At 38.6% G+C, this 13,825-nt stretch overlaps 1 protein-coding gene across 1 annotated transcript; it reads left to right on the forward strand.

Moving 5' to 3' along the window:
- Nucleotides 1-10,211: 10,211 nt before the first annotated feature.
- zgc:174895 (uncharacterized protein LOC100126024 homolog) lies at nt 10,212-13,422 on the forward strand. Its single transcript, XM_053321109.1, has 5 exons — nt 10,212-10,371; nt 10,535-10,628; nt 11,452-11,598; nt 12,887-12,982; nt 13,062-13,422. The coding sequence occupies exons 1-5, from the start codon at nt 10,249-10,251 to the stop codon at nt 13,202-13,204; spliced, it is 603 nt and encodes a 200-aa protein (XP_053177084.1). The 5' UTR covers nt 10,212-10,248; the 3' UTR covers nt 13,205-13,422.
- Nucleotides 13,423-13,825: the final 403 nt, after the last annotated feature.

Consider the following 13,825-nt stretch of genomic DNA (forward strand, 5'->3'; position numbering starts at 1 on the left):
CCATAATGTCGGCTGTTTCCACTACATAGCCAAAAGTATGGGGACACCATGAACATCTACAGCCATACCAACCTCCACCCTTCTAGGAAGAATGTTCCCATTAGGTTACAAGAGCTCACCCAATGATGTTGGGTGGTAAATACAGGCTTGCAATTGGATGGGACTGCAGTCGGGCTCTGTGCAGACAAGTCAAAGTAAAAGGCAACATGAAGCAACTCCCATTTGTTGTCCATTTGTTAACGTGCTCTTCATTGTTTTACAAAATGCAGCTGCAATAAAAGTATGAATTAATCTTGCAGATACAAGATGAATATATTTGTAAAACTTAACTTGCACATAAATTCAGTGACATATTTAATGAAATGTGCTGACAAGAATTTGCTGCGAAGATTCTAATGTTTCTAGTTCCAGTTTCCAAATAATAGACAGTGCATGTAGTGTGTGTTGGCCTCTGCAAGAGTGTTAATTATTTTCTATCCCCATGTTCATTTTATTTGGACAAATTTAAGTTACATGCATAAGCTACACATATGAATAAAACTAATAAAGCACTCTTGTGGGTCAAAGTTGCATATCTGTAAATTCTCAGATATACATTATTTTCAATTAGTGGGTATTCTGAGTATTTTGTTACAGTCAACATTCGTGTTTTAAAACCCCACCCTATAATTTCGACTTTTGCACGTTTATATGCGCATAGACATGAACCTAGAATATATTCTGAGAGGTCATACTAGATGAAATGGAAAATTCCGGCCACTTTCTTTGCCTCGCTGTGAGAAAAAAAGGCTTTATCACAGATCCAACTGTGTTACTTGCGCTGCCATTTCAGCTTATGATTGTGAGTGAATGCCAAGCTCCTTTGCCAAGGATTTACACAAGATAATCGGAAACTATGCAGTATATCTGAAAATCTTCCCTCAATAGAGTACTGCATACATGTCAGATGTGGTGGACATCTCATTTGGATGTCTCACCCTTTCAAAACTCATTTAGATAAATTCTTCTAATGCAAGCATGTGAGGATCAGCTGACCTGGTGGATTTCAGCCTATGTGCTTGGTGTTACAATTCATAGCGGTGAGGAGAGAAAGTAATGTGCAAAGTCAGGAACTTAATCTGCGTGGAGAATGACCCTGACTTAAACCACGATGGGGGTGTAAACTATGAGGCTAAAGTCCTTGGTCACCTTGAACAAAAGAGCACAGTGAATACATTTTGCAGCATTTCTTGGCTTGGTTCCTTCATACATGGAAAATTCAAGCTAAGCAGGTTAGAGTTAAGCACCTCAGTTTAAATGTTCCCTTTTTGATTCAATTCTTCCAGATAAGAGAAGAAATGTGACAAATCAGTCATACTATCTATCTATTCAACTATTATTCAACATAGTCATATTTAACCTGAGTATGTACCATTTCAGATATCTAAAAAGATGTTTAAAGGAATAATAGTTTTGACCTTCTTAAATTGATACCACTCTCATGTCTGTGCAATGAATATGAAGCTACCACCAGCAGGAGGTCAGTTTAGCTTTGCTCAAACAATTTAAATGGGGAAAGTTAATGCATAGCCAAGATTTTGGTGGTTGTACATATTAAAGAAACGTGATAAAATGTGTTAATTAGTAAGCTTTAGAGCTGCTATTTGATGTATTTTGTTGTCACTATTAATGCTAAGCTAAGCTAACCAGCTGATGGCTGTAGCTTCACCTTTAGAGTAAATTGTTCCTTTATGTAATTTATGACAACATACATTCACAGTCATTCACACATTTTATTGAAGACATGCAAAATGCAGTATTACAAAACATGATTCTCACTTTACAATCAAATATGATTTTTGCAATTTAAATGCTGGACCTGAAAATATTATACTGTAAGAATTTCATGGTGGCTAGTGTTTATCTCATCACGAAGCAAACTTATCTGATCATCGGGAGCTATCCTAGTCAGCTAAGTTGCCTTTTTTCAGCCTATGTCCTGCTACGTTTGCACCACAGGGATCATTGTTGTCTAACAGACTGCGTTGCTTTTCTTCTCTTCTTTCTGGAGAACTGTTCTCTCGCTCTCTCGATAGATAGTTGAATTGGACTCAAGGGAGTAGCCCAGGTGGTCATGAAGGGCTTTGAGTTTTCAGATCTCTGAAAATTGAGCTCTTTAGGTGTGGTAACTTTGGATGGCATAGTTGTAAATGTCATTGTTGTATGTGCAGTTTGTTTAGGCACAGAAACTTTGTCATGGAGAGCAGCAGGTGTGGCTTTCTTTCTTGGTTTTCTTTGCTGCCTGATTGTCTGCCCATGTCTTTTGGTAATAATAAAAGGGATGGCTGTTGTAAAAAGCCTCCATTCACTGTGAGTTCCTATTCCTTCTGTAGGCCAGTTACTTGCAGTAGTTATAGGACTTTTCAATGCTCCTGTTGTGTACAGAGTTGGAAGGACATCTTCAAAGCTGTTGGGAAAAAGTGGATTTTCACTTGAAAGAGGCAAAGCTGTTTTTCTCTTTCTATTTCTCAGTCCTCGCTGCTTTGACCTTTGCCTTTTCAAAACATTAAATGAAGGGTTCAGAGCTGTAACATGGACAGTCATCCTTCCTCCATAAACTTCTGGCCTGTGAGAGACCAGGTGCTCCATGGCGGGCCCTGATGGCACAGCAGTCAGAGCCCCATTGTCAGCAGAAGAATTTTCAGGGGCCACAATAGGAGAAGCTGAGCTGACTTTCCTCCATTTTTTCCTTCTGTCCCTTACTCCTCTCTCCTTTGACCTGTTTCTTTTGACATCAGTGATTACAACAGGGTTACTAGCTCTGCCTACAACAGGTTGATTTTCAGTGTCACTCCCAAAATTTTGTTGTTCGGCCTGTGTCATTGGAGTTATGGTAATGATGGCAGGCACAAATATGGTACTTAAGTTGTCTTTTGTGTTCATTACAGATTGATCAATGTTCAATACAACTTCTTCAGAGGGAGAAAAAGGGATTTTCTTGCTCTTCTTTCTCTTCCCCTTTCTTAACCATCTGCTTTCTGCTTTATGTGGAATAACAACTTCTGTGGACACTGTCGGTGCATCCTTGTCTGTCTTGACTGGCTTCTTCTTAACTGCCATAGGTGATGTAATGGAAACCATCTCCTTATCCATCGCTGGTTCGTCTTTCATGACTCCATTTGAGGGCTCCTCTTTTCTTCTGAGTGCATATTCATCGTCACTGACTCTGTTCGTGATTTTACTTGACTGGTCGTGTTTGTGTGACTCACTGATGAAGTTACTCAGAGAGATGACTTCTTCTGCCTTGCTGCCAGAGGGTGAAACTGTTGCTCCTTCCTCTATTTTAACAACTGCCCCTGCTTTTTGCTTTTGCTTCCTCCCCTTTCCTTTTCCTTTTCGCTTTTTGTTTTTTTTCTTTTTGCCTGTGTTGTTCTTCTTCTTCTTCTTCTCAGAGCTTTGCGTCTCGTCTTTGTCAGAGTCAGTGTTGGAGCTTTGAGAGGTTGAGACGGTAGCGAGCACCTTGATAAAGTCCTCGGCAGCCGTAACCACGTTTCTGAGTGAAGGTTCTTCAGGCCCTGACATTGTAGACTGTGTTGTACTCTCTGTTTTTTCTTCTTTGTCCATTTTCTGGGAATCTTTCTTCTCTGGAGGAACAATTGGCAACTCATCAATGACCTCGATACCTCCAAAGTCATACGGGACAGCATCCTGGAGCACAGCAATGGGGAACTTTTCATATCTTTTACACCTATGGGAGAGCGGAGGAAAAGGGAGGTTTTGTGTGGTGTTTCAGAAATAGAAATAATAAATTGCATTTAATTTATCTTTCCTTGTGTGTATATATATATATATATATATATATGACTGACCCCTACTGGCCCACCAGTACTACAGTTTTCCCATGAGGTCTCCCATCCAACTACTAACCAAGCCCACACCTGCTTAGTTTCAATCATTCAGCAGAAATAGCATGTTGGTATGACTGCTGAAAGTAATACAACTCAGTAAGCTTCTTACAGGCAAATATACTTACACTCCATACCAGTGCCGCTCTGCACACTGTTCTTCATAAGCTAACTCAAAACAAGGCACACCAATAACATTGAAGAATGCCTGACCGACAATCCTGGAAGATGTGTCATTGACTTTCCTCAGACAGCCTCTCAACCTGCAGAATATGAGAACAAAAATTCACAATTTGGTATCAATTAAATACAAAAAGAAATGGCAACACAGTTGTGCAGTAGTGTCACTGCAGAAAAGGACAAAAGCATATTTGTTGAGTTTGACTTGGTGCTACGACTCCTCCCCTGCAGATGCTCCCTGCTTTGATGATACTGTGCAACTGTAAAATGTTTTAATTTATTTATCTGGAATTATAACTCATCTGCAAAGTGTTAAGCTTTCATTAGTTTCCAAAATGTAGTTGTGGTTATCCAAATTATTGCATGAGTCCCTAAACTCAATTTGAGGTTGTCAGATTAATCATTGGAATAATGCTCTCATCATCCAAACTCACTTTAGTTTTGTCCTTCTAACTCAGAGTGACACATCTAAGATGTTACTTCTTTGTGAACTATTTGTTAGCTCAGTTGGTCCTCCTGATATTTCACTCACATTATCTCACTAACCCTTATGACTCACATCTTTCATTTTTGTCAGAAGCTTCATTTCAGACCATTAAAAGAATAATCATTTATTTATAATGGAGAAGTCCTTGAAAACAACTGACTGAGAGAAAATTTGAGCTGGTACATTTGTCAAAATAACTCAACAGCTATTTCAAATTGACTGAATTAATTTTCACTGATTGTGTAACTGATTCGTTTGTGGGTCTTTAAGATTATGTTTAAATGGTCTAAACTCCTTCAGGCTAATTCTTAAAAATGTTGCTGCAAAATTTTACTCAGCTTTTTATGAGCCAAGAAAACATTCATTTTTACAGTGAGGGAGGCAAACTGTGAATGGATCATTAGGTTTCCAGCAGTGTTACTTGCTGTCACAATCCTGGCTCGATTTCTATAATTTTCATTATACAACATTACACCAAGACAATGCTGTGCAGTTGCCTTTCCATCTCAACTTTCATCATCTATTTGAGTAGTAGGCCAACACGAATGAATAATTAACAAATGTACAATAAACTGTGCCTAAATGCAATAACAACCATTTGCACATATACAATTGAGACCAACGCAGTAATACATTAGTATATAAATCATTTTACTCACGTTTTATCACAGTCGCAATGACAGATGGAGTGCCACTTGAAATTAGTGTGACCATACTTTGTAGAGAAGGCATGAATGACATGGGGGCAGTGATCATGCGTCCGACAGCAGCTGTCAGTATCTGCAAATTCCCCTGTGATGTGAGAATGGATGAACAGTTTAATATTTGCAACATGCTCTCTGAATTTCATTTTGTTAAACATCTACTATCACATACCTAGCTGATTATAATTATCAGCCATGTTGCCCGCTCCACACCAAAGGGTCCCAGGATACGTAAAGCCTCTCTTGGATCTTTTTAACACCTTGTCCTGCAGGTCAGGGTCATCATTTCTTTCCACCGTGCCGGCGCGCTCCGAATTCTTTTTAAACTCCCGGCACATCAGCTTGGCTTCATCCATGCGCTCAAAACGCGTGTCCAGGTGCTCCCCGGCTCTTTGCTCTTTCAGTCCCAACCTGCACTCGTGCATGAATGATTTCACCTGCATCTGGTTCACTATCACAGAGCAGTTAACCAGCTTCCCGGCGGGACTGACCATGGAGCGCACCGCCTCGGCTCCATCTGACACCTGGTAGAGGAAATTCTCTCCTACCGCTGACATTTTTGCGCAAAAGGTGCCATTAATCATGGAGAACATTTCTTTGCTCTCCTTCTCTGCTTCCAAAGCTAGGCTGAGGAAGTCGCCCTTAACGAAGTTTCTGTCCAAGTACGACAGAAAGACAAAAAAGACCGACCACATGATGCTGCACTTTCAGCACCATGCGTAACAGAGACAGTTCCTCTCGGTTTTCCAGCCCTCTCTAGCAGCCCACCCACTTTTAAGGCGAAGCTGAGGTCTTGCGATTATTAATAAGATACATTGCAACACTGGGAGGAGTCAGCCGAATTAACCTCTTTAGGTTTCTTTATTTCCAGTCTGGTTTGGGTGTTGCCTATTTGATTTATTCCTGTTTTATTGAATCCGTGCTCACTTTCTCGTCGTCTGCTTGGCACGGGTAAAAGTGTGCAGAAAGTTCAAAGGCAGAAAGGCATATCCCTGAATAACCTGTCCAACCTGACCTTTCAAAATCAAAACCTTAAAAAAAGCTCAATCCTAACCGATCCTAGCCACACCCTGTCCCATGAGTTCATTTTGCTTCCGTCTTGCTCCGGATAGTCTGCCAAGATGCGGGACCAGTAGATTTACAAATACATTTGTTCTGGCTTGTTGTGGCCTTTTAAATAACTGATTTCTACATATTTATTGTTCTCTGTTTATGTCTGATGTATTGACATAGTATTTTTGTTCATTGTTCATCTTATTCATCCATTGTTCTATTTATTGTTGTTTGCTTAGTGCTTGCATTTTACCTTAGAGATCATAAAGATATCCTTGATCTTTGATCCTTGATCCTTATCTATTGCACGGCTGCAAAGCGCGTAGTGATTACTTCTGAATAAAAACCAGCAGGACTCGAGCAGAGGGTTAATATGTCGGTGTGTAAACCGCCAGCACCTTTCAGTGTTGAGAGAGTTGACCGCAAGTTACCTCCCAGTCCCTTCGGCTCAACCCCCCAGAAAGTGGAGATTTACTTTGGGAACACGCATGGAGGAGGTTCTAGCTTGGCCTGCTTTCCATGGTAACAAGCATGGGGTGATTGTGCCAACCCAGGAGATTGGACATCTTTCAAATGCCACAAAACATGCACTGAATTGGTGATGACCTAAATCACATCGTAGAGACAAAACTCTCTCATTGTGGAATGTGGAGAAAAGTAGGCGCCGTGGCACGCAAGCACCCAGAGTGAAGGAGCTGAGCAACATAAAGTCACAATCTGAACTGATCAGATACAACTCACTAGAATAAAAGCAGGGCGGGTTGGCTGTGTGGGAGGCAGGTATGTTGAGCCGTTGGCATGAGTTATGCCAGTTGCTTTTTTGTGATGTTGCCATAATCTTTTGGTTGTATTGTATGAGTATTTAAGAAAGTTACATGACTTAGCAGAGCCAAATCCTGAAATATTTAGGTGCACAGATAAAGAATTGAGCAGTTGTTCTTTCTTGATGTGTTGAATTGTGCCAACTTTATCTCAAAAGCTTGAAGAAGAAGGCAATATAGTTATTTAGTTGGATTTCTTCAGTATTTTACAGCACATGTTTTGTCAGGGATCCATACATTTTGTTTGGACTAGTAGGTCTAAATATATAATTATGAAAAATATTCACATAATGATTCTCTTTTTATGGATTTTTTATATATTGCTGCACTCAATATCATTAATCAATATCATAATTATAGTAGGTGGGCTTACATGTGACATTTTTGGACACATTATTACAGAAATCATATAATTAAGAGAATGATGCACTGCAGAGTTTCTGTGTTTGAACAAATGACTGTTCCCAAAGAATACCCTCTTGTCAGGTTGGTTTCTAATCAGCCCAGTGTTTTGTCACATGGTTGGTCTTACAGAGCTCTAGAGGCGGGATCCAGTCCACTCAAGGCACTCAAATCGGATTGTTGGAAGGCGGAGAGAAATGATGTAAAATCACCAGAGGCAACATTCGACCAAATCTTGGGGGGGGGGGGGGGGGGGGGTTCTCATGAATTAAAGTGATCTCTGCAGGGATTGGATTTGGGGCAAAATGAGGAAAGTAATCCTGCTGTTGACCTGGAGAGTTTCGGGGCCCATGTGTAGTCAAGTAAGACCACACAGTGAAAATGAAAGGTGAAACTTGATGAAATATGTGCTGTATTGTTTCCTGCTGGGTAAGGCTGTGCTCCACAAGACACATGAGCTGCAGAACAGAGCCCCCTGCAGGAGGCGAGGAGTCACTCAGTCACTGCAGCATCCTGGCCTTCATGAATGAAAGTCAATGTGAAGCCGGTTGCTTCATCACTATGGCTGCTGTATGAAGTTTCCTGCATGTATACCATGTATACCGAACATGAAGTCATTGTGAAATATGTATATTTTAATCTATTTTAATTGATTTGTTTCCCTTTTTATTGTGTTATTCTAATGCATTCCTTCACCATATGTAAAACACTTCATATTTCCTCTGTGATTGATATACACCAGAATTAAACCTCAATGGAGTATTAAATGTAAAATGTGGGTCCTAGGAGGGCATTACATGTTATGTAAATCATAGAAACTAAACATTTAAAAATCTTTATGCCTAGTGGTATTAATTCATGCACATCATTTTGGTCTCATTTGTCCAGGCATTCAGATATATGCATTAGACAAATCTGCTGCCACTTTGTTTTTAATTTGTCGACCTCAAAGCTTTGTAACATGTGACCCCCCCCCCCAAAAAAAAAAGAAAGAAAGTGTAACACAATCTTCCTTTTACAAAGAAAAGTAAAAGTCATCAGAATTAAAACAAAACCTTGTTCTATTCACCCTTGATTTTTTTGGCATGGCCTCACTTGTGCTGCTCTTTAATATATGTTGGCTAATGTTAGCAAACTTAGATATTGGGCCTAGCTATACTGACATTTATTTTCCTTAGTTTGCTGACTTTGAGATTCCTCTCTACTACTGTTACACTACATTTAAGTTAAATCATGTCTGATAGCAAGTCTTGCTTTAATGCTTGGACCACAACCATCTTAAATCCTCAATATATCTCAGTATTTCATTACATACATAAAACATCTGCATGGAAAAGTTAGAGAATTTTAAAATTGATGTTAACATTTGCAAGATGTATTATCTTATAAACTTTGTAAATGTGTAAAGTAAGAAAGTAAGTGAACATTCTGATGTAACGTTTAAGTGCATAAGGTTTGTGACAATAAAACAAAACCTGTGGGAAAGCACTGTTACTGTTGGCACTGAGTCTTGAGCTCAGCTTGAATTATGTTGCACAAAACCAGGATGAAATTTCAGATACCAGTTTGTTTAATAACCCTAATAAAGTTTCCCGTCTGTCGGGTGAGAAATATACTGTGAATACAGTCAGCTCCATGTTGACATCATGGATTTGGTTGCTCCAGCAGCGAACATGATGGTAACATGAGCTTCTTTAGACATTGATCCCCCATTGATTCTAAACACCTGACGTAAAAGCTTGAAGACAGCAGCTCTGAGCTCGTTTCTCTACATTCAGTGCAGTGTTAATAACTATTATTACATAAAACTAAAATGTACAGTCTCACTAAAGTTTATTAGGATTTCAGATTTACTTTTGTTGCACAACTTGCAAGCACAGCTATGTCACCTGCATAAGCAAGTGACACATTCTTGAACATTTATTATCTGAAAATGTTCGACATTAGACAGAACGACCATCTGCTGTTTTAGAAGCAATGTATATGATGCTTTAAACAGATTGCTTTGTTATGACTCCTGACATCTGCTTATTCAATGCCAGAACCAGGTCACGTTATAAATGAAAGCTGTGTCTAAATGTGACACTCTACCTAAATATACCTAAACAGAGTATGCAACATTGACCCCATGTGAGCTTGACAAGGTGGCTGTCATTTAAAGGGCAGGTTCACAATTGCTCAAGTCTGTACTAAAACAACAGTCTGGTGCCCAAATGAACGCTGACACATGTTTCTGCTGTAATCACAAAGTCATCAGTCCTTCTTCCATACTAAAGTGTATTTAAAAGTTTATCTAAAACTAATTTAAATCTTCCACTTTCCAAATTAGTCAGATAAAGTCAAATCTTTCAGTGTCTTTTTAGTGCCAAATTCCTCCTTTTACAATGATCCTCCCACTGCAACTCAATGGGAAAACAGAGTCAGATGAGAAACTAAATGAGCTGTGGATATCTGTCACAGTAACGGTGCAAAGAAGAATTCTCCACACTACTGTGAATGAATGACTGATCATTAAATGATTATTTGACTAGATTTTGAATTTAAAAGCCTGCAGCAACTTCAGGGTGAATTAGTGACAAAGTGCAGTGTTATTAACCGCCCCCTCCCACCCACCATTCACCCCACTGGAACCTGATATGGGACACTTGCTCATTCACAGTCCAGTTCATTCACCCCAGTTTCTCCCTCGAACCGCTCTGAGAAGAGGTGTATTTCAAATGGACGCATTGGCCGTTCCTGCAGACAGGCATAAAGGATGGTATCTTTCTTTAATGGCACCTAACACTAAGGGACCAACATTTGCCTGGCTGGACCCGTCAAGACTCTACTGTAACTCCCAGGTACAGTTTGTAGAAAAACACTTCTACTGTGCTGATACCGTTTCTGGTGTCTGACTGAACACAGTATGTCACTCATTTATAAGTGCACAAGTATACACGCTATGTGTTCGTTCACATGCACACTTTGTAATTTACACATTCACTGTCTTTGCTCTTTATTCAGGCTCTTGCGGACTGTGTCAAAGATCTGCTCAGTCCATTCCACAATGACACTATTGACCTAGTTGCTGGAATAGATGCAATGGGATTCATTTTAGGTAAAAAACAAACAAACAAACCAAATAAGTTTAACTCTCATTGTTTCTCAGTAAATTTGACCAATTTCTGCTTCCATGTTTTGCTTCTGTCTGAATACTGGTTACCTTTTCTTTAATTTCCTGAACTCCAGTCTTTGCCAATTTTGTATACAATAATGATGTCAGTCAACGGATCCATATGCTTACATGACAGATTTAATTGTGTTGGCTGGTAAACATTTTTGTTTTTTTCACAATCTTCAAAATGTAATAAATAGACTTGACAGAAGGCATCGTTCTGAGACGTTGGCTGCTTCTTTTACACTTGTATGTTATAAAACTATAAAAAAATCAATTTATGATTTTGCTTGGCACTCAGGCTGTTGAGATTTGGGAGGCGTGTGTATCGGCTCCTCTGCAGGGCCTGGTTATCCATTTCACCCTTCCTTATGTTGCATAAATGTTTACATGTATCTTTACATAATTGCATGATCTGCCTTTCTCAACAACACAGTGAAAAAATCCAATAATAATAAAATAAGTGAGATGGCATACAGTAATGGGTTGTTTACATATTATAAGATTTAGAGGGAAAATAATGAATAGCTTTGTTGGACACATGGTGTGTCACGCTAATTTTATATTACCAGCCAGTTACCCTACTAATATGTCAGGAAACCTAACCCACTGCCACAGATACTAAATTTAGATATTTGTGTCTCACTGCTTTAAACAGACACTGCTTAGTGGCACAATGTGTCTAAATATTCTTGTCCAGTTTAAACTGGAAATCATCATCAATCATTCTATCTGGCTAAATGAATGTTCTCAATCTGTTTTTCAGGTGCGTCTGTTGCCACCACCCTTGGAAAAGGTTTTCTGGCTATCCGCAAAGCAGGACACCTGTGTGTCGCAACCCAAAACCAAAGCTACACAGACTACACAGGCAGAGAAAAGACTATGGAAGTAAGACTGGATGTGCTAAAACCAGGTTAATATTTACTTTTTATCCTTTAATCATGCTAAACATTTCTCATGAGAAAATGATTGTTTACCCAGCTGAGGGAAAGCTGTCCTACCAATAGATATGTTTAGACTGGTGTTATCTGAATTTGTTTTGTAAATATCCAGTCTTTATGTTGAATATTTTCTATGCACAATGTAAGGTTAGGTTATGTTATTCTCTGAGAGTCTTTCTTGGAGGGAAAGCCAGAAGAAGATCATCATCTAGCACCAAAACTCTAATCTGCAGCTCATACTGAAACAATATTTAGCTTGGTGAGCATAGGAAAACCTGCAATGCACTTATGCACTGTTATATAATAATGATACACACAATTTAAATTAATGCCTCCCCTGAAACAGTTTGGGGGCCCCCTGGGAAGGCCCACATCCCCCTCTACAGACCTTTGATTTAAACTAACATATTCATTCCTGGTGACACAGCACCCCCCAGTGTTGCTTGAAGCAAATTACAGCAACAATCAGTTCATTAATGACTTCTGTCATCTGAGAATTAAAGATCCAGTAGAAATTCTGTCTTTTTGTTATATTATGTTTGACAGCTTATCAGATATTATGAAGACAAATGATCATCTTTAGTGCACAGAGATAATCTTAGTCGAGTCTGTCTTATTTCGTCCAAAAATGTTTGGAACAATTAGGGGAAGAATAAAAAAGTATGTAGGATGTTCAGGTCTGCTTAGTTCAATGCCAGCAGAGAGAATAAGTCGCCTACAGAATAATCACATTGAAATGTTTGAACGTAACCATGGTAATCATTGATTGAATATCTAAACAAAAACTCCAATCAATCTTAAATACCTTCAGAGATGAGTGGTGTGTTTTTTTATTCATTAGAGTTTCATGTTCCCTGAGTGGAGGGTTAGAGAGGGAGAGCAGAGACACACAAGGTTGATGCTAGTTTTTTTGTATGATTTTTCCGATTTTAATTATTAAATTAATTGTTCTTCATGCATATTTGGTCAGGTATACATCAAATTTTAAAAATGTAACTATGTATGTATGTGTAATTGTTTATGCTTGCTTTGTATTTTTTCCTATTCAGTATATATTTGCATTTTTACATTTCATTTATTTTTTTCCTTTTTTAATCTTTTCTAAATTGTTTATAATTGTATCTTTAGGCTTTTTATTAAAAAAAATGAAGTGTACCATTTTCTTAAAATACTTGACTTTGTTTTCCATATGAACACTTTTAATATAAATGATTCAACATCCAGCAGATATAAGTAATCACATGACTCCCCATACTGCAGGTGTGAGGGTGCTGTTAGTGGACCAATGGATAGAGACTGGAGGCACGATGAAGGCTGCCATCCAGCTGGTGGAGAGGTTTGGCGGCACTGTCGTAGGTGGGTCAAAGTTTTGGTGAATTGAAACGTCATAAATGTGTGAAACTCCATATTTTAAAGTAAACATTGTCTCCTGTAGGTGTAGCAGCTGTGGCAATTGAAAACACTGAAGGGGGGAAGTGGATTAAGGAAAAATACAAATTCTCTCACTGCATCCCCGAAGAGCTCCAGAGCCAAATCGATAGGAAGCATCTCGATTCCTTCAAAAGCTTCAACATCTGAACGAGGGAACATTGCTTCTTAAAAGTTGCTATACGATAAGACATACGTTTACCTGCATAAACATATTGTATTTAACTTTAACAATGATATCTGTTTAATATGTTTCTTTTTTTTAAATAAAATATGCATTGGTGTGATTTTAATTGAACTGTTCTTAAACCTTAATTTAAAATGTAAACTTTATTTCCATAACAGATGGCTGACATTTTTTATAACATGTAAAACATACCAGGATGAGGACAGTGCAACAAAGAAATAATACAATATGCACATTGTTTAAGAATGATCCAGAGTCAGTCACTGATATGATTGGAAACTAAAAGCATATAAAGTACCTTTGAAGCATAACACTGTAGATTAAAATGTCCAAGGCTGCATTTACATTACAACAATGGTTCTCAACCTGGGGGGTCAGGACCCCTACAAGTAGTCACAAGATGATTAACAAGATTGGAAAGCAGAAAAAATGTATTTCTGCTACATAAAATTATGTTAAGATTTTCATACTTTCTTCTATTCTTTACTTTTTTATTCATTCACAGCTATTTTTTACATGTTCTTAAAAAAGATCATGTAAAAGAGGCCATGTACCAATAAAACAGTCCATTAATGTCAACTAGG

Source organism: Scomber japonicus, chromosome 6 (genome assembly GCF_027409825.1).
Source record: "Scomber japonicus isolate fScoJap1 chromosome 6, fScoJap1.pri, whole genome shotgun sequence".
In the NCBI taxonomy this organism is placed as follows: Eukaryota; Metazoa; Chordata; class Actinopteri; order Scombriformes; family Scombridae; genus Scomber; species Scomber japonicus.